A 19,356-nucleotide genomic window follows, 5' to 3' on the forward strand; every position below is an offset into this window, starting at 1 on the left:
TTTAAATTAAAAAATTTTCTTTTAATTTTTTTTGTAAAAAGAATATATTGTAGAATATTTAGAAAATACAGGTGAGGGAAAAGTCACAGTGGAAACCATTATTAACATTTAGGAGAAGATCTTTTTTTCTTTAAAATATATGTCTCAGCTGGATTTTTTTTTCATATGGGTGATTTTTAATTTTAAAAATATTTTAATTTTATTGGGGTATAGTTGATTTACAATTGTGTCAGTTTCTGATGTACAGCAAAGTGATTTAGTTATACATATATTCATTCTTTTTAGGATTTTTTCTCTTATAGGTTGTACAGCAAAGTGATTTAATTATACATATATTCATTCTTTTTAGGATTTTTTCTCTTATAGGTTATCACAGAATATTGGGTAGAGGTCCCTGTGCTATACAGTAGGTCCTTGTTGATTATCTGTTATGTAGTGTGTGTGTTCAACCAGATTTTTATTCTTAACATTTTGTTGAAAAATTTTTTTAATGTTACTAACTGTTCTACAACTTCATTTAAAGTGGTTGAATGATACTCTATTTTTGTTTTTTTAAAAGCAGTTCCCTGTTGTTGGAGGTCTAGGTTTTCCAATTCCTTGCATAAATGATACTCACAGTGGTTTTGCGTAGGGCAGGATAGTGCTCTGGTCACAAGCATAGACTCTGGAGCCAGACAGCCTGGTTTTAAACTTTGGCTCCAGTGCTGATTAGCTGCGTGACCCTGAACAAGTTAATTAATATCCCCAACCTCACTTTTGTCAGCCATAAAATGAGGCTAATAATAGTTCCAGTCTTGCTGGCTTGTTAAGAGAATAAGGTAAGTGCTTAGAACAGTGATAACACATCAGTGCTGTCACTGTTGTTAAGTACTTGTGCACATATACATTATTTCTATAGAATTAATTCCTAGAAGTAGAATTGCTAACTGAAACAGAAAGTAACATAATAATAGCTATTCCTTAGATATTTTATGAGTTCCTGCAACAAACTGAACATTCTGTGTTAGCTTATTTGATGATGATGTGCTTCAGGAGTGTGGCAGTAGGTGGGACAATCAAAGCCTTGCCCCTCAATCTCACTTGCATTCTAGTGGTGTTCAAGATTATATCAAGTTTTAAGGTATTTAGATGACTGACTGAAAAAACTAGAGTGGAATGGGTGATGCAGGGAGAGAAAGGGGACCTCAATAGACACTTGATTGATTTGGGCGATTTCAGTCGGAATTGGGGAGAGGCATACTTTGTTAGGAGAAAGGCCAGGGTGAAGCACCTGGACATCCAGGGGTCAGGCTAATGAAATGTTACCTGATATTCCAGGGACCTGGGATTATTTCCTGCATTATTTTCACATTCCCCTCCTCCAATTTTAAGCTTTTTTTGTTCAGGCACACATGTTCTTTGCAATTTATGAATCACACAATTCACCTGTTTCCTATTCTTTATACTTCCATGGTAGAAAATGAGCTGCTGGCATGGTAACTAAGCAGGCTTCCTCCTCTTTTTGTACTTCATCACTCTGCTCTGGTCAGACCAACAGCTGCTTCTGGGCAGCAGAACCCTGATGGCTGTTTGTTTTCTGACTTACTGGCCAGCCAGCAAGTGGGCACGTGGTCCTTGTTGGAAAAGCACCTCCTGATCAGGCCTGAAAATGAGAGACAATCTTCTTTCTCATCTTTACAGTTTTAATTTCTTGTCTATCCACTGCAAACAATTCTGTGCTTCATCTTTTTTTCTTTTTAGATTATTGTCCAATATGGTTTTTTTTTTACTATAGTAATAAAATAAAGACAGTAATGAGCTACCTTAGTATACTGCTTTCTGTTTTTCTTTTGAAGTGTATCTTTTTTTTAGCCTTTACATTATTTTGTACTTCTTGCTTTTAGTATAGCTTTTTAAAATTGAAGTTTACTTGATTTACAATATTGTGTTATTAATAGTTTCAAGTATATAGTATACTGATTTTTTTGCAGATTATATTTCATTTATAGGTTACAGGATATTGAGTATAATTTCCTGTGCTGTATAGTAAATCTTTGTTGCTTATCTCTTTTATGTATAGTAATTTATATATTTTAATCCTGTATTCCTAATTTGCCCCTTTCCCCTCACCTTTGGTAACCATAAATTTGTTTTCTGTGTCTGTGCATCTGTTTCTGTTTTGTACATACAATCATTTGTATTATTTTTTAGATTTCACATGTAATATCGTATAGTATTTGTCTCTCTCTGTCTGATTTATTTCACTATGCTAAGTCACTTCAGTCGTGTCCGACTCTGTGCGACCCCATAGACGGCAGCCCACCAGGCTCCCCCGTCCCTGGGATTCTCCAGGCAAGAACACTGGAGTGGGTTGCCATTTCCTTCTCCAATGCATGAAAGTGAAAAGGGAAAGTGAAGTCGCTCAGTCATGTCCGACTCTTAGCAACCCCATGGATTGCAGCCTAACAGGCTCCTCTGTCCATGGGATTTTCCAAGCAAGAGTACTGGAGTGGGGTGCCATTGCCTTCTCCGGACTTATTTCACTAAGCATAATATTTTCTAGGTCCATCCATGTTGCTGCAGATGGCGATTTTTCATTCTTTTTTATCACTGGGTAATATTCCAGTGTGTGTGTGTGTGTGTGTGTGTGTGATCTTCTTAAGTCAATCATCTGGGCATTTGGGTTGCTTCCATGTCTTGGCTATTATAAACAATGCTATTGTGAACATTGGAGTACATATATCTTGTTGATTTAGACTTTTCTTTTTTGCAGATATATATGCTGTTTTTTAAATTTTGGTAACAGCTTCATCAAGATATAATTCATATAACATACAGTTCACCCATTTAAAGTATACAGTTTAATGGTGTTTATTATATTAGCAGACTTGGGCAACCAACAGTCAATTTTTGAATATTTCTATCACTTCTCCCCAATCCCGTATACTTTAGCAGTAATTCCCCCATTATTCCTATCCACTCACCCCGCCCCCCCAGTACTAGACAATCACTAATCTACTAATCTACTTTCTGTCTTTATAGATTTGCCTATTTTGGAGTCATATAATATGTCTTTAGTGACCCACTTTTTTCACTTAGCATAATGTTTTCAAGGTTCATTCATGCTATAGCATGTCTCAGTATTTCATTCATTTGTGTTGCTGAATAATATTTCATTGTATGGATGTACAAATTTGAGACCATTTTGCTGTTGTGAATATTGCTGCTGGGAACATTCAGAAACAAGTTTTTGTGTCGATGTGTGCTTTGTTTCTCTTGAGGGTGGGATTCCTGGATCAAATAAAACCTATGTTTAACCTTCTGAGGAACTATCAGACTGTTTTCTGCAGCACTTTACATTTCTATCAGCAGTGTATAAAGGTTCCAGTTTCTCCATATCCTTATCAACACTTATTATATCCTGTGTTTTGATTATGACCATCCTAGTGTGTGTAAGGAGTTATCTCATTGTGGTTTTGATTTGCATTTCCCTGATAACTAATGATGTTCAGCATCTTTTTATGTCATCATTGGCCATTTCTATATCTTATTTGGAGAGTTCTATTAAGATACTTTGCCTATTTTATATTGGGTTATATGTCTACTTATTATTGAGTTGTAAGATTTCAAGTTCTTAATATATTCTAGATACAAGACTTTTATCAGATATATGATTTACAAAGTTTTTCTTTCATTTTGTATGTTTTCTTTTCACTTTCCTGATGTCCTGAAGCACAAAAGTTGTGAACTTTGATGTCTAATGTATTTTTTGTTTGTTTGTTTGTACTTTTGGTGTCCTATCTAACAAATCATTGCCTAATCCAAAGTCGTTAAGATTTACCCTAATGTTTCTTCTAAGAGTTTTCTAGATCCAGCTCTTACATTTAGGTCTGTAATCCATTGTGAGTTAATTTTTGTATATGACGTTAGGTAGAGATCCAATTTCATTCTTTTGCATGTGGATATCCAGCTAATTGGGCTTCCCGAGTCGATTTAGTGGTAAAGAACTCACCTGCCAATACAGGAGATGTGGGTTTGATCCCTGGGTCAGGAGGATCTCCTGGAAAAGGAAATGACAGCCCATTCCAGTATTCTTGCCTGGAGAATCCCATGGACAGAGGAGCCTGGTGGGCTCAGTCCATAGGGTCACCAAGAGTCGGACACAACTGAAGCGACTTAGCAAACAAAGCACATCCATTTAATCCTAGCACCATTTGTTGAAAAGACTATTCTTTCCCAGTTGAATGGTCTTAGCATCCTTTCAGAAATTAGCTGACTATGAATGTGAGTGTTTACTTTTAGACTCTCAGTTATGTTCTGTTGATCTGTATGTCTATCTTTGTGCTATTACTATGCTGTTTTTAGCTTTGCAGTAAGTGTCCCAGGTGGTTCAGTGGTAAAAGAATCCACCTGCCAATGCAGGAACTGCAGGAGATGCAGGTTTGATCCCTGGATTGGGAAGATCCACTGGAGGAGGAAATGGCAGCCCACTCCAGTATTGTTGCCAGGATAATCTCATGGACAGAAGAACCTGGCAGGCTACAGTCCAGGGGGTTGCAAAGAGTTGGATACAACTGAGTGACTGAGCATGTATGCACATAAGTTTTGAAATTGGGATACCTGAGTTTTTCAACTCCTTTCTTTTTCAGGATTGTTTTGGCCATTCTAGATCCCTTGCACTTATGAATTTTAGGTTCAGCTTGTCCCTTTCTGCAAAGAAGCAGCTGAGAGTTTGATAGAAATTGTGTTGAATTTTGGAGGAGAATTGTCACCTCAACAGTATTAATCTTCTAATTCATGAACACTGGAGGTCTTTCCATTTATTTAGGTCTTTTTTAATTTCCTTCAATTGTGTTTTATAGTTTTAAGGTATAGGCTTTGCACTCTTTTTGTTAAATTTATTCCTAAAATATTTAATTCTTTTTGATGCTATTGTAAATGGAATTTTTAAAATATATTTTTTGGATTGTTCACTGCAAGTATACAGAAATACAGTTGCTTTTGTATACTGACCTTATGTTCTGCAACCTTCTTATACTCCTTTATTTATTCTTCTAATTTTTTAGTGGATTCCTTGGGATTTTGTATGTACAAGATCATATCATTTGTGAATAGAGATAGTTTTATTTCTTTCTTTCCAATTTGTATGCCTTTCATTTCATTTCCTTGCCTAATTGCCCTGGCTTGCCACATTAATATTATCTTACTTATTAGCGGTATTTGATACAATTGATCGTTCCTTCTTTTTTGCAACCATCTTTTCACTGGGCTTTTTGGGCACCACACCCTTTTGGTTTTCCTCCTGTCTCACTGGCTATTTTCTCATCTCTTTTGTTGGTTCTTCTTCTTCCCCCAACTTCTTAGCCATTTCTTGCCTGTAAATTCCAGACCCTAGTATCCACGTGCCTACTTGACAACCCCACTTAGATATCCAAAAGGCAGCTCAAATTTACCATGTCCAAAATTTACTCTAATCATAAATGAAGTATTTTGTGGAAAAAAGGGAAACAAGAAATCAATTAATATTTACTGAATGTTTATTATTAACACTATTCATTATCTTGTTTACAGTACATGTCAATTCTATGATTCTCAGGGGTCATGAATCCTGGTCAGTTTGATTCCAGGGTCTGAGCTCCTTCCTAACATCTCTACTGTATTTCCTTTAGACACATTGTGTATAACTCAACTTTCTCTCCTCCAGATTGTCCTTTGGAGTAGTATGTGATTACTCAGAAAAAAGAATCTCACAGGATCTCTGGTGACTGGCCTCAGAAGTGCTTATGAGCCATGCAGTGCCTCTGGAGCTGCACCTTCCCTTTTCTCTGTGTAGTGGAGACAAAGACGTCTCCAGTGTGAAGACAGGTGGTGGGAAAGCCTACTTTGAGTGTTTGGCAAGTTTTTATTGGTTACTTTCCCTGGTGGCGCAGATGGTAAAGCGTCTGCCTACGATGCAGGAGACCCGGGTTCGATTCCTGGGTGGGGAAGATCCCCTGGAGAAGGAAATGGCAACCCACTCCATTACTCTCGCCTGGAAAATCCCATGGATGGAGGAGCCTGGTGGGCTACAGTCCATGGGGTCGCAAAGAGTCGGACACGACTGAGCGACTTCCCCCCTTCCTTCCCAGGTTAGAGTTTCTCTGGCCTTGAGATGTACCTCCTGCTTCTCAGAACTGCTCTGATTTATTTGCTGACTGGATTCTCCATCTTTATTCCTTTTTCCTTCTTGTCTCATCTTCATTTGTTCAAGAATTATCAGCCTTTCTGGGTTTGTGTAAGATATCCCACTTTATTTGCTTTCCCAGTACCTGACATTGAAAATTTGTTCAGCATCTGTGACTCATCTATGTCAGTACTTTCCTTATCAAAATATTAATACTAGTTACCAAAAAAATTACTTGCCTTTTTAAATAGCCCTGATAACTCTATTTTCTCTCCCAAATCTTTAACAGAAGTGAAAATGTCCAAGATGAATCTATTCATGTTGGGAATACATTTTTAAAATATATTTTATCCAAATTTAAACAAGACTATTCTCAAGTAGTACCTACAATCTCATTTGGCCCCCATGGTATATGTCCCAAGGCAGCTAAGAAAGTTGAGAAAATTGGTGGGGTCAATTTGTTCATGTTCTTATAGCCTGTTGAGTCACAGCCAGTTCTGTTCCCAGTTGAGCTGGTTTATACTGATAAGGTTTGTGTTTAGGGTGTGCTGTTCACTGCAGGATGAGGTCCCACCCCCAGGTTTTGCCTCTTGGTGCCCAGAGGTCTGACCCTTCCCAGAAGTCCCCTCACTGGTTCCTTATTCCATGTACTGAATCTTTCCTGATCCCCTTTCCCTTTTGGAGCTAACCTAGCTTCTGTCTTTTCCCATTCTAAGTATCAACCAATCATGAGGCAGAAATGGTACTGTACCTGGAGTCAGAACTGGATTGAAGACTAAGGCTTTTGTGGTTTTGGGTCACCTCTCTGAGCATCATAGGGTGATCTCTAAGGGCATTTGCAATTCTAGCCTTCTCAGGCTTTATGACCCTATTTCTCTGAAAAGTGAACCTGGACTAATATCTGAGTAGTTGGCTTAATATGCTCTACCAGGGAGGGCAAATATGTAGCTTCTCTTCCATCTGCTTACCATTATCTCATCACTGTCATGTGGAACCCAGTCATGACCTCAGACTTCTCAATTCAGTATCAGTTCAGTTCAGTTGAGTCACTCAGTTGTGTCTCACTCTTTGCGACCACATGGACTACAGCACCCCAGGCCTCTCTATCCATTACCAACTCCCAGAGTTTACTCAAACTCATGTCCATTGAGTCGGTGATGCCATCCAACCATCTCATCCTCTATCGTCCCCTTCTCCTCCTGCCCCCAATCCCTCCCAGCATCAGAGTCTTTTCCATTGAGTCAGTTCTTCATATCAGGTGGCCAAAGTACTGGAGTTTCAGCTTCAGCATCAGTCCTTCCAATGAATATTCAGGGCTGATTTTCTTTAGAATGGACTGGTTGGATCTCCTTGCAGTCTAAGGGACTCTCAAGAGTCTTCTCCAATACCACAGTTCAAAAGCATCAATTCTTCGGCACTCAGCTTTCTTTATGGTCCAACTCTCACATCCATACATGACTACTGGAAAAACCATAGCTTTGACTAGACAGACCTTTGTGGCAAAGTAATATCTCTGCTTTTTAATATGCTGTTTAGGTTGGTCATACCAACCTTTTCTTCCAAGGAGCAAGCATCTTTTAATTTCATGGCTGCAGTCATCATCTGCAGTGATTTTGGAGCCCAAACAAATAAAGTCTCTCACTGTTTCCCCATCTATTTGCCATGAAGTAATGGGACCAGATGCCATGATCTTAGTTTTTTGAGTGTTGAGCTTTAAGCCAACTTTTTCACTCTCTTTCACTTTCATCAAGAGGCGCTTTAGTTCTTTTCTTTCTGCCATAAGGGTGGTGTCATCTGCATATCAGAGGTTATTGATGTTTCTCCTGGCAGTCTTGATTCCAGCTTGTGCTTCATCCATCCCAACGTTTCCCATGGTGTACTCTGCATATAAGTTAAATAAGGAGAGTGACAATATACAGCCTTGATGTATTCCTTTCCCTATTTGGAACCAGTCTGTTGTTCCATGTCCACTTCTAACTGTTGCTTCCTGACCTGCATACAGATTTCTCATGAGGCATGAGGCAGGTCAGGTGGTCTGGTATTCCCATCTCTTTCAGAATTTAAGTTTGTTGTGATCCACAATTCAGTGTAGTGTGCAAGTAACTACTGCCAGTGGATCACGGTTGAACTGTGTTTAATCTCCCTGTCTTCCCTCCCACTTCTAGCACTTCAAGCTGAGGGAGGGACTAGTGGTGACCAGGATACTATAGAAGTTAAGAACGTGGGTTCTTGGGTTCAGCTCCTTATATTCAAATCCTGTCTCTACTGCTCCCTTTCTGTGTAACCTTTGGAAAGTTACTTAATGTCTCTGGGTCTCAGTTTCCTTATTTTGAAACATGGGACATAATAATAGCTAAACATCTTAGGGTTGTAGAGAGGATTAAATGAAATAATATATATTTTAAAAAATGCTTGGAACAATGCCTGGCACATGTAATTAAAAAAATGTTAGCTATTGTAATGATAATAGCCATGATAAGAATTTGAAAGGTTGGTAGAGGAAAAACTCTTGAATTGGTAGGGCTTGTAGTATCCTTGCAGTCTTCAAAGTAGTCAAATATTTGTTCCCTCTCTGAGTGTAGACTGATCCTGTTTAAAATATCATTCCTTCCTTCCTTCATTTATTAGTAAAAATTGGAGCCTTCTGTGTGCTATGCATTCAGCCAGGTGTCTAGGATATAACAATAAATAAGTCATTTTCAAAGGACTGTCACCTTGTTTGGGGTGAAAAACAAGTAAAAATGTGGTTACAGTTTTCTTAATAATTGCAGTGATTGGAGTTTGCACAGGGTCTTTAGGGAGCACTGTGTATATACGTGGAGTTTCTTTGCTGATAGTGTTAAACCTGGGTGGGAAGAGAAATATACTTAAGTCCTCTAGACATGGCTGGCCCCCTACCAGTGTTTCATAGGCAGTGAGTGGACCACTTGGGGAATAGTTAATACCTGTTCTCACTGGTGGCACACCTCAGGGGCGTGCTCATGCTCCTTGGTGCATTCAGTCACTCAACTAACAGCCCAAAACTGTTCCCACTGCTCATTGAGCGGTCCCCCTGTCTCAGTCGGAGCTGATAGAGTTGGGGAGCAGAAATGTGAAGACAGATGGAGGAGCCCTGAATTTGCAGCTACATTGTAGTTGGATCTCTACAGAGTTGAGTGCCTCAGGAAAGCATGCATGTCAGGCTTATCAGGGACTTGGAGAAGGTGATGAGTCCATCCCACTGCCTGACTTAAGATATGGCAGATCCATTTGCAGCCACGGACAGTGATAGTATGGAATGTGGGTGGGAAAGAAAAGTACCCTTGTATGGCTGGGGGTGGGTGTTTGTGCTCTGACCCATCCTTTCCCCTCACTGGTGTCTTACAGCAAACAGCTATTGTGTGACGTGATGATTGTGGCAGAAGATGTCGAGATAGAAGCCCACCGTGTGGTCCTGGCAGCCTGCAGCCCCTACTTCTGTGCGATGTTCACAGGTATGAGGGGCAGACAATAAACCCACACGTGTGGGACTGCAGTCCCAACTGGGAGAATGTTGAGGGTGGTGGTGTGAGTGGGGGAGGAAAGAGAAGGCTCCACCCTGAGGAGCTTTTATGTGCCAGATTCTTTGCTCTGCACTTTGGAGGTACAAAGAATTGTGATGGACTCATAGCCTCAGCCAGGCCTGTCGAGCATGCAGCCCCTATTGCAGTTCTCTCTGAGGAACAAAGGTAGAATCACAGTCCATGAATTCTCAGACTTTGCTGTGTATTGTAATCATGTCGGGGAGCTTGTTAGAAATGTAGACTCTTGGGCTCACCCTCAGGCTTCTTCCCTCTCATTTTGCAGTTTGGGGACACTGAGACTGAGAGGAGGAAGGGACTTGCCTGAGGTCACACGGTGAATGAGGGGAACTTGGCTTCTGGACTCCTGGCCCAGGGCTGGCTGGCCTAGCTGTTTCACATCTTGTCAGTCCTTAGCCATTTGTTCCAGGCAGGGGCCCTGAGCCTCCTCTAGCCTTTTTACAGGAGTGTTGGGAGAGAGAGTGGCTCAGATAGTAAAGAAGCTGCCTGCAGTGTGGGAGACCTGGGTTCAATCCCTGCGTTGGGAAGATCCCCTGAAGAAGGAAATGGCAACCCACTCCAATATTCTTGTGTGGGAAATCCCATGGACAGAGGAGCCTGGCCCGCTACAGTCCGTGGGGTCGCAAGAGTCAGACATGACTTAGCTACTAAACCTGAGAGAGAGTTGGGAGACGTGATGGCGGGGCTTGGGGTGGAAAGAGTAAAACAGAAGTATATTCACCATCTGCATTCTGTCTCAGCACCTTTGCCAGGTTTCCAGGGAGTCCCTGTTTTCTGGACATGCCAAACAGCCTTGTCCATCTGTTGCATGTGTGTTACTTCTGAGCCCAAATTCCCTTAAACCCATGGGCTGAGCTTCCTGTCTGCAGTGCCTCGCAGCGCCTCCCCTGAGCCAGGCGCAGGCAGTGCTGTATCTATCATGGCTGACTGAAGGCCAGCTGGCCCGAGTGTGGCCCCTGGATGAGGTCTGCTGTCCCTTCCACATGTTCACCCGTACCCTGTGCTTCCTCTGAGTGTGGTCACTATCGTTCTGCACTCCTGTTTCCTGGTGTCTGCGGTGCCCATGCTCTGGAGTCTCGTGTACTCACCGCTTATCACCCTGCAGTTTATACTTCAGGTGCCACCTCCTCTCTGACCACCTGAGCCATAGTTCCATACTAGGTCTCCTTCTACTCCATAACTCATCTCTGTTTTTTTTTCATAACTCATCACTATCTGAAAATCATATTGATTAGTTGTTTAAGTATTTTTTTTACCTGTGTCTCCTTATTGGAATATCAGTTCCATAAAGATTGGGATCTTGTTAGTTTTGTTTGTTTCCATATCCTGAGTACCTGGTACACACTAGCACTAAAATATTTTTTAAATGAACAAAATGTCTCCCACCCTTGATTGTGAGTTCTTGGGCGCTCAGGGACCATGTCTTGTTACTGTTGAATCCTTAGTGCCTACTCCAGGGCCTGGTGTTTAGGAGACAGTGAATAACTGAAGGTTAAACGAATGAATGTGGGATTGCTAGGGATGGGTGAGTACAGGCACATTTTTCCTGAATAGGCTCTTGTCCTTTTCCTAATATAATACACAGCCTCTGCTGGGCAGGAGTGGTTCTTGATGGGTGGGTGGTGGTGGGGGCTTAGAGCTTGTTATTTGAGAGTTCTCCATATGTGTCCTCTCTTGGCTCATCATGTGAAGGACTGATCTCAACCTGGAGCATTGCTTTTGCTAAGTGCACCAAGCCACGCTTACCTCACTTTGAGCCTTGTACTAGGAATTCCATAATGCAGCCTGGAAAAACAGCTACTTTCATTACCTGGAAATTTTGAGCCACTTCTCTTTGAAGTAGTCTCAAACTCTAGTAGTAAGGTTTTTGTTTCTTTATTTCCTTGTCTTTCATCCATCTTTCTTTCTTTTAAAATAATTTATCTTATCTACAAATTTAGTTGCAACTTCAGTAAATAGCTCTGCCAGTCATTTTTCTCCATGTATTTGATTTAAAAAGTGTAGTATTGAAAGAGGAGTCCACTTGCAACTGCAATAAATTATACTTTTGGCTCCATTTTTTTGTTTTTTTTTTTGGCTAATGAACTTGCCTCTGGGTTCATGGAAGTGCCTAAGCAAAAACAAAGTGATTTTAAAAAGGGAGAGAAAACATGCTTCTGGATCAGATCTTGGACTCTAGTAATTGAAAGGAGAAGAGATTGAAGAGAAGAAAGCAGTCTAATGTGTGGCCCAGCCCATGACTTCCATAGAATCTGGTTAATATCTGTCCTCCTATCCTTCTTTCCTTCCATCCATCGTCTGTCTGTCCATCCATCCACCCACCTATCTACCTATCCATATGTTCATCCAAACACTATTCATATATGTTCATTACAGAAAAAAAAATAGAATAAGTAATACTTGATTAAAGTGTGTGCACATTTTGAATCCTTGTGAGACATGTGTCTTACTCCACAACACTTGGAACAGTTGTACCAGCATATGCTTCCATCAGCACTGTATCAGATTTGTATATTTTTTCAGGCCCTTTGATTTTGCTTAAATATTGGTAAACAGGTACAAGAAAAAAGTAACTGCAAAATTTTGTTCTCATTATCACGTTCAGCTTTAAAATCCATAAAATTAATAATGAAAAGGTCCAGCTGATTCATGTTAAGTCTGTTTCTATCGGCATGTTTAAGGCCCCAAAGAAGAGGAAATATATATGGCTTTCTTCTGACTTGAGTGGTGTGATTAAGATCTTTTACTCAGGCTTAACATGTTTTTATTTGTTTGTCTGCTGAGTTCATATTGCCCAAATGTCCGTCGGTGGTTCCAATTATCAGCCCCACTCCTTGACAGTGTCCTTCCCATAACTTGGAATAAATATGAAACTGAGGTCTGAGTGTCCACAAGAGAGTGTCCAAAGGCAACCAGCCTGTGAGAGGATCTGGGATGCGCAGTCACCTGAATTGCAGTCTACTTCTTTAGAATAGTGTGATTGTAGAGGCCAGCAGGGCTGACCCTGTCCTTTTCCTTGAGTATGGAATACTTAAGATTCCCCTCAACCCCTTTCTCCCCATCTAGCACCTCCATTCCAGGGGAAGATAATTTCCCCAAAACAGCCCAGTCACTTTGTTCCCCCTGTTTTTAGCGTGCCCTTTACTATGGGTTCTGTGTACCTATAATATTGGTACTCCATACAGATCCCTGCATATCATCCAGGATTTTAAAAGCAGTCCCATTTTATGGTATTAAAAGAACCGAGTCCTAAAGAATATGTGGGCTCAGGAAAAGACATTTGAGCTCCATCCCACAAGAAGCCCTGGAGTAAGCTGTCTAGTGTATTGATATTACACACTGAGGCTGATTAGATTGGCTTTTTTTTTTTTTTTTAAGAAAAGTTGGTTTTAGATGCAGGTTGATATTCAACTGGTGTCTTTGAATATATGGTGACTAGAAATGAGGAGAGTCAGGAATGTGCTGGAGGTAAGAGGCAAGGGACTTGGAGGGAGTGGACACCAACCAGCCACAAGCAGAACAGTCAGGGCCAGGCTCTCTTACTCACCTCTAGGGATGCACTCATCACATAGAACCACTGTTTCGGGCTTTCTTCATGCCTGACTCCACCAGGCCTTGGACCATGTCTGTGTTCTGAGTGTCTGAATGATGTATTGATGTCTTTGAAGATCTTTGCATATCGTGCAGTTTAGCATGACTTAATCCAGAGCAATGGAGCAGTGAGGGAGGGAACACTAGGGAGTAGAATCTTTTCTTTGTATTAAGAGGGCCTTGAGGGAGTAGTCAGAGTAGGTAGGGTCTGGCCTCTGAGGATTTTGCCCCTAAGGAGATAGAAGTTGGGTAGAACAGTTCAGGGGGGAGGAAAAAAAGGAAGGTCAGAGTCTGTATGGAATTGAGGAGAAACAGCCTGGTCTTCCATGTATCTTTTAGAGTTGGTTACCTCAGGGCAGAAGCTTACAGTGTCATAGGACTTCTTCTTCCTGTCCCTAACATACCACATCAAAGTCAGATGTCTTTTTGTGGCTTAAGTGTCCTAGATTTGAGGGTGATGGGTGCGGTAGTCATGTCTAAAAATATGTTGCTCTTGATATAGAAATGGTGACTTTTTTTCAAGAATTGATTTGGATGTCGTTCAAGCCTGTGTTGTGGAGAAGGCAGTGGCACCCCACTCCAGCACTGTTGCCTGGAAAATCCCATGGATGGTGGAGCCTGGTAGGCTGCAGTCCATGGGGTTGCTAGAGTCGGACATGACTGAGCGACTTCACTTTCACTTTTCATTTTCATGCATTGGAGGAGGAAATGGCAACCCACTCCAGTGTTCTTGCCTGGAGAATCCTAGGGACGGGAAGCCTGGTGGGCTGCTGTCTAGGGGGTCGCACAGAGTCGGACACAACTAAAGCGACGCAGCAGCTGCAGCAGCAAGCCTGTGTTGATGTAGTTCAATACAGGCTTGTGTAGCGCCCTGGAAAAGAGACTACTGTTCAGACACCTACCAGCATCCAATTAGGTGCAACTGATTTGACCAAGATGGTCTGGGGTAGACTTGTCTGCACTTGGCGTAGCTCAGTCTTGAAATTTCAGACCTTCACTGAAGAGAACCACTGGACGGAAATTTTTTTGAGTGTTCATAGAGGAGGTTTGGAGTTGTTGATGCAAAGGCCTCTTTGGTAAGGATTAAACACAGGGTGGTAATGGCACCTTCATTAGGGGATGGTGTGGTATCTTAGAAAGGGCTTTGGAGCCATCATGACCTGACTCCAGCAACTGATAGGTTTGTAAGCAGTTACTTAACCTCTGTGATCCTGTTTTCTTGTTTTTGAGACTGGAATAATAACAGTCAAACAATAATAACAATAAGCAGGGAACAGATACAGGTAAGGGAAATAAGACACCCAATACAGAATGAAATTGTGAAAGTGTTAGTTGCTCAGTCATGTCCGACTCTTTGTGACCCCATGGACTGTAGCCCGCCAGGTTCCTTCATCCATAGGATTCTCCAGGCAAGAATACTGGAGGGGTTGCCGTTGCCTTCTCCAGGAGATCTTCCCGACCCAGGGATCGAACCCAGGTCTCCCACTTTGCAAGCAGACTCTTTGCTATCTGAGCCACCAGGGAAGAGCACCCAACACAGAATAGGTACTTAATAAAGCTAACTCTTATTATGTGTAGAGCCTGTCATAGTTTATACAGCTCATGTGGATGTATGGGGAGGCTCTGATACCTGCTGCCCTGGTGGTGGTGAGGGTTGACATGAAACATCTCTGGCTACATAGGCATTTCCTTCCTGATTTGGTACTCCACCTGAGGAGAAAGGCCTCTCCAGGTGGAGGAAGGCTGAGATTCCAGGGAGGCTGGGTGCTGGGGTGATCTCCAGCACTGCAGCTCTGCTGAATCCTGCTGCTGCAGTTCTCACGCTCTCATTATCTCCTTTGAATGTCAGACAGCTTTGGCATAAAGGCAGGGCCAGGAATGTCCTTATTTCACAGGAGACAGAGGTCAACCTTTTGCAGTTATCTGGCATAGATGGCTCACCTACAAACCTTACCTGCAGGAGGCTTGGCTGGGATTCAGCAAGGTGGCAGGTTATTTCTTTTCCTCGTGATGCTAACATGTGGCAGAGGTCTCAACTCTAGCCAAATGAGTTGGCAGCCTAGATATTAGGACTTAGACAGGTGAAGGTTAGGGGTGAGAGAGTATAATAGCCATCCTAATACCCAGGCAGGATCATCGTGCAGAGGGTAAAGATCTTCTGTTTTCTTTTTACCCAGATCATGAAACTAAATTTCAACAGTAAGGATTCAATTGAGGAGTAAAGAAGAGTTCTGTAACACAAGGACTCCTGAATGTACTTTTTCTTCCCTTTGCTGTACAGCTTTGAGGGGTGGCTGGTGGTCTGTGTCTGGCTCTTTGAAAAGACCTCACAGCCATTCTACCATTCCTTTCTTACTCTTGAGGCTCCTTTGGCTGAATAATGGGGTTGGGTTTCTATCAGCAATCTAGGATATAAGCCAGTGATTTTCTAGCCCTCCTGTCTTATGTGGTGGTGAAAGATTTTCCCCCATGGCTCCTCAAGATACACCTCTTCCCCCTTTGGGCAGTCTTCCACCTAAAAAGAACTCTGTTGTGCATGTGAGCTTCTCTGGTGGCTTTGATAATAAAGAATCTGCCTGCAGTGCAGGAGACTCAGGTTTGATTCCTGGTTTGGAAAGATCCCCTGGAGAAGGAAATGGCCACCCACTCCAGTATTCTTGCCTGGAAAATCCATGGACAGAGGAGCTTGGCGGGCTGCAGTCCATGGGGTCACAAAGAGTCAGAACAACTAACACTTTCACACTTTGGTGCATGTGATGTGCTAGCTAGGTTGAGACTATGCCTTGCTCTCCTGGGCTCTCTATGCTTCTTGGAGACTTCTAGATGCTGGTCTCAAGGTAGAGTCTGAAGATTTAAAGAAGTTTAAGACGTAGTCCCTTAGTCTAGCTGCCATCGTCTTTCACCCAGTTTACTGCAGCAGCCTTCTAATTTGTCAACCTACCCCCATTTTGTTCCGTCAATCCCAACCCATTTTCTACACTGTACCTATAGTCATATTTACTAAATAAAAATCTAATGTATTCCTTACTTGCTTAAAGTCTGTCAAGGGCTCCCCATTGCCCTTAGAATGAAGTCTAAACTTCTCTGCATGGTGCACAAGGCCCTCAAGTTGTCCAGAACCTGCTTGTATCTTCAGCCATCTCTCCCCCTTCCTCCTTTTATATGCTGTGCTTCTGCCAGACTCAAAGGTTTATGGCCCCAGAATAGGTCAGGTTCATCAGTCTGATGAAAACAATGGATTCTTTCCACAAAAAAGTAAATATGTGCTCCTGTATGCTCATTATTTTGCATACAGTTCAGGGTAGAGGAATCCCTGCCTAAGAACCTTTTAAATTAAGTCTCCTTTTCTAGCATTTAACACATTTTGAAATTGCTGGTTTACTCATCTTTCTACTAGTTTGAGCTCCATGAGGGCTGGGAACATGACTTGTTCACCATTGTGTCCCTGGGCCTTGCCCATAGGGACTGTTTGATACTTGCTTATTGAGTGAATGAACAAACAAATATCTGCCCTTGCTAGGTAGATCAAGATCTATCTGGAAGAACAGGATATGATGTTAACAGAGGACGAGAAATGTACAACTGACGTTTTCTTTCTTTTTCTTTTTTAAATTTAAGTATAGCTGCTGTTACAACATTATGTAAGTTACAGCTATATAATAAAATTCACAATTTTTAAAGCTTATACTCCATTTATGGTTATTATACAATATTGACTATATTCTGTGTTGCACAATATATCCTTGTAGCTTATTTTCTTAATTTATTTTAAAAATATTTATATATTATTTTGGCTGTGCCGGGTCTTCACTGCTGCACGGGGGCTTTCTCTAGTTGCAGAGAGTGGGGCCTGCTCTCTAGTTGTATGTAGGCTTCTTATTGTGCAGCTTCTCTTGTTGCGGAGCAGACTCTAGGCGCATAGGCTTCGGTATCTGTGGCACGTGGACTCAGTAGTTGTGGCTCGTGGGCTCAAGCGCACAGGCTCAGGAGTTGTGGCACACGGTAGTCTTGCTCTGCGGAATGTGGGATTCTCCTGGACCAGAAATCGAACTTATTTTATCCCTAATAGTTTGTACCTCTTCATCCCCTCCCCTCTTCCTTCTCCACTAGTAACCACTAATTTGTTCTTTATATCTGTGAGTCTGATTCTTTTTTGTTACATTCACTAATTTGTTGTATTTTTTATATTTCACATATGTGACATGATACAGAATTTGTCTTTCTCTGTCTGACTTTTTTCACTTTAGCATAATACTCTCCAAGTCTATCCATGTTGCTGCAAATAGCAAAATTTCATTCTTTTTAATGGCTAAGTAGTATTCCATCAAATATACAGACCACATTTTCTTTATCTACTTATCTGTTGATTGATGCTTTGGTTGCTTCCATATCTTGGCAATTATAAATAATGTTTCTGTGAACACTGGTGTGCATGTATCTTTTTGAATTATTGTTTTTGTTTTTTTTGGGGGGGGATGGGATATACAGCCAGGAGTAGAATTCCTAGGTCATTTGGTAGTTCTATTTTTAGTTTTTTGAGAAACTTCCACACTGTTTTCCACAGTGGCTGTACCAATTTACATTCCCACAAATAGTGGTGGGAGGGTTCCCTTTTCTCCACATCCTCACTAGCTTTTGTTATTTGTGTTCTTTTTGATGGTAACTGTTCTGACAAGTGTGAGGTAATATCTCATTGTGGTTTTGATTTGCATGTCACAGATGATTAGTCGTGTTGAACATCTTTTCATGTACCTGTTGGCCATCTGCATTTCTTCTTTTTTGAAAGTTCAGAGTCTGCGGTGGCTGGGCTGGGCCTCTTGGGAAAAATCAGCAGAAGAGGGCACTTGGGTTAATCTTGAAGACAGAGGGACTTACAGGGCTTATGTTCTGTCCTCTAGAAATATTTTGTCAAAGTAGCAGAGGTGAGTGAAAGAGCAAGAATGAAGAAGCCTTTGATGATTTCTCCTTCTTCAGAATTAACTATAGTCTGTGGACTTATGAAATGTCAAAAGAAAGCCTCTCTTTTTTCTTTCTTTCTCTGCTCCAACAAGTATTTAAGTGCTTGTTATATGTCAAATGGGCTTCCCTCGTGGCTCAAACAGTGAAGAATCTGCCTGCAATTCAGGAGACCTTGGTTCGATCACTGGGTTAGGAAGATCCCCTGGAGAAGAGAATAGCTACCCACTCCAGTATTCTTACCTGGAGAATCCCATGGACAGAGGAGCCTGGCAGGCTACAGTCCATGGGGTCACAAAGATTTGCACAGGACTGAGCTACTAACACTTTCACTCTTCACTTTAGGAATACTTTTGTCAAGGTCATTAGTTAGGGTCAGGTTTAAATTATAGAGGGATTTATTAAAAATGACATGAGGTCTAAAGTTAGGCCAAAGGTTGAAATCCCAGCCCTGCCCTCTTACTAGCTGTGTGCAAATGCCTCTTGATATGCCAATTCTATAATTTATAAATTGGAAGCAATATCTTGTACCTCCTGGGGTTGTTACAAGGACTAAATGAAATAATGTGTGTAAACCCTGAGGGTCTGGCATGTGGTAGCAACTGTTATTACTACCACGTTCAGGGTTTGTTTAAGCTGACATCTTTGTTTGATGCAGTAATTTCTACTGGTTCACAGAGATATTAAATTGGATTTTACAAGTCCTTATGATTTATATTAATCTAAGTCTCCAATTTCCTATAAAGGAAATTTATCAGAAAAGACATGGTCTTTGAGGCCCTGGATTTTTTTTTCCTCCAATTTTTCCTTGCTTGTTGGAATTTTAAGTACTTAGTGCAGAAATTTTTGATTCATATAAAGAAGCTTGGAAAAAAAAAATCCCATCGTCTAGAAAACTGTGTCTTAACATTTTCCGGGTATTCAACATCATGAAAATGATTGTTCATCTCATCAGAAAATCAAACTTTTGCCCATATGTACAAATATTTTCATACAATTTCAGGAGATTCCACTTGTTTACCCCCAAGATACAAAACCCTAACCTGACTCCCAAGCTCTACTTCCATAAAGAGCAAGCAATCAGGCCAGGCTCTCTCTGATTTCACA

The 19,356-nt window shown here is 41.3% G+C and overlaps 1 protein-coding gene across 3 annotated transcripts in view; it reads left to right on the forward strand.

Annotated features, from left to right (window-relative positions):
• Nucleotides 1-19,356, forward strand: part of KLHL3 (kelch like family member 3) — a 126,490-nt gene that overhangs the window by 21,617 nt on the left and 85,517 nt on the right. For all 3 annotated transcript variants that reach the window (XM_006059384.4, XM_006059383.4, XM_025292650.3), the window contains one exon: nucleotides 9,509-9,615. In XM_006059384.4, coding sequence (XP_006059446.2) covers nucleotides 9,509-9,615 — 107 coding nt within the window. Of the gene's footprint in view, nucleotides 1-9,508; nucleotides 9,616-19,356 lie in introns of those variants that run through there.

The sequence above is a fragment of the Bubalus bubalis genome, chromosome 9, assembly GCF_019923935.1.
Source record: "Bubalus bubalis isolate 160015118507 breed Murrah chromosome 9, NDDB_SH_1, whole genome shotgun sequence".
Lineage (NCBI taxonomy): Eukaryota > Metazoa > Chordata > Mammalia > Artiodactyla > Bovidae > Bubalus > Bubalus bubalis.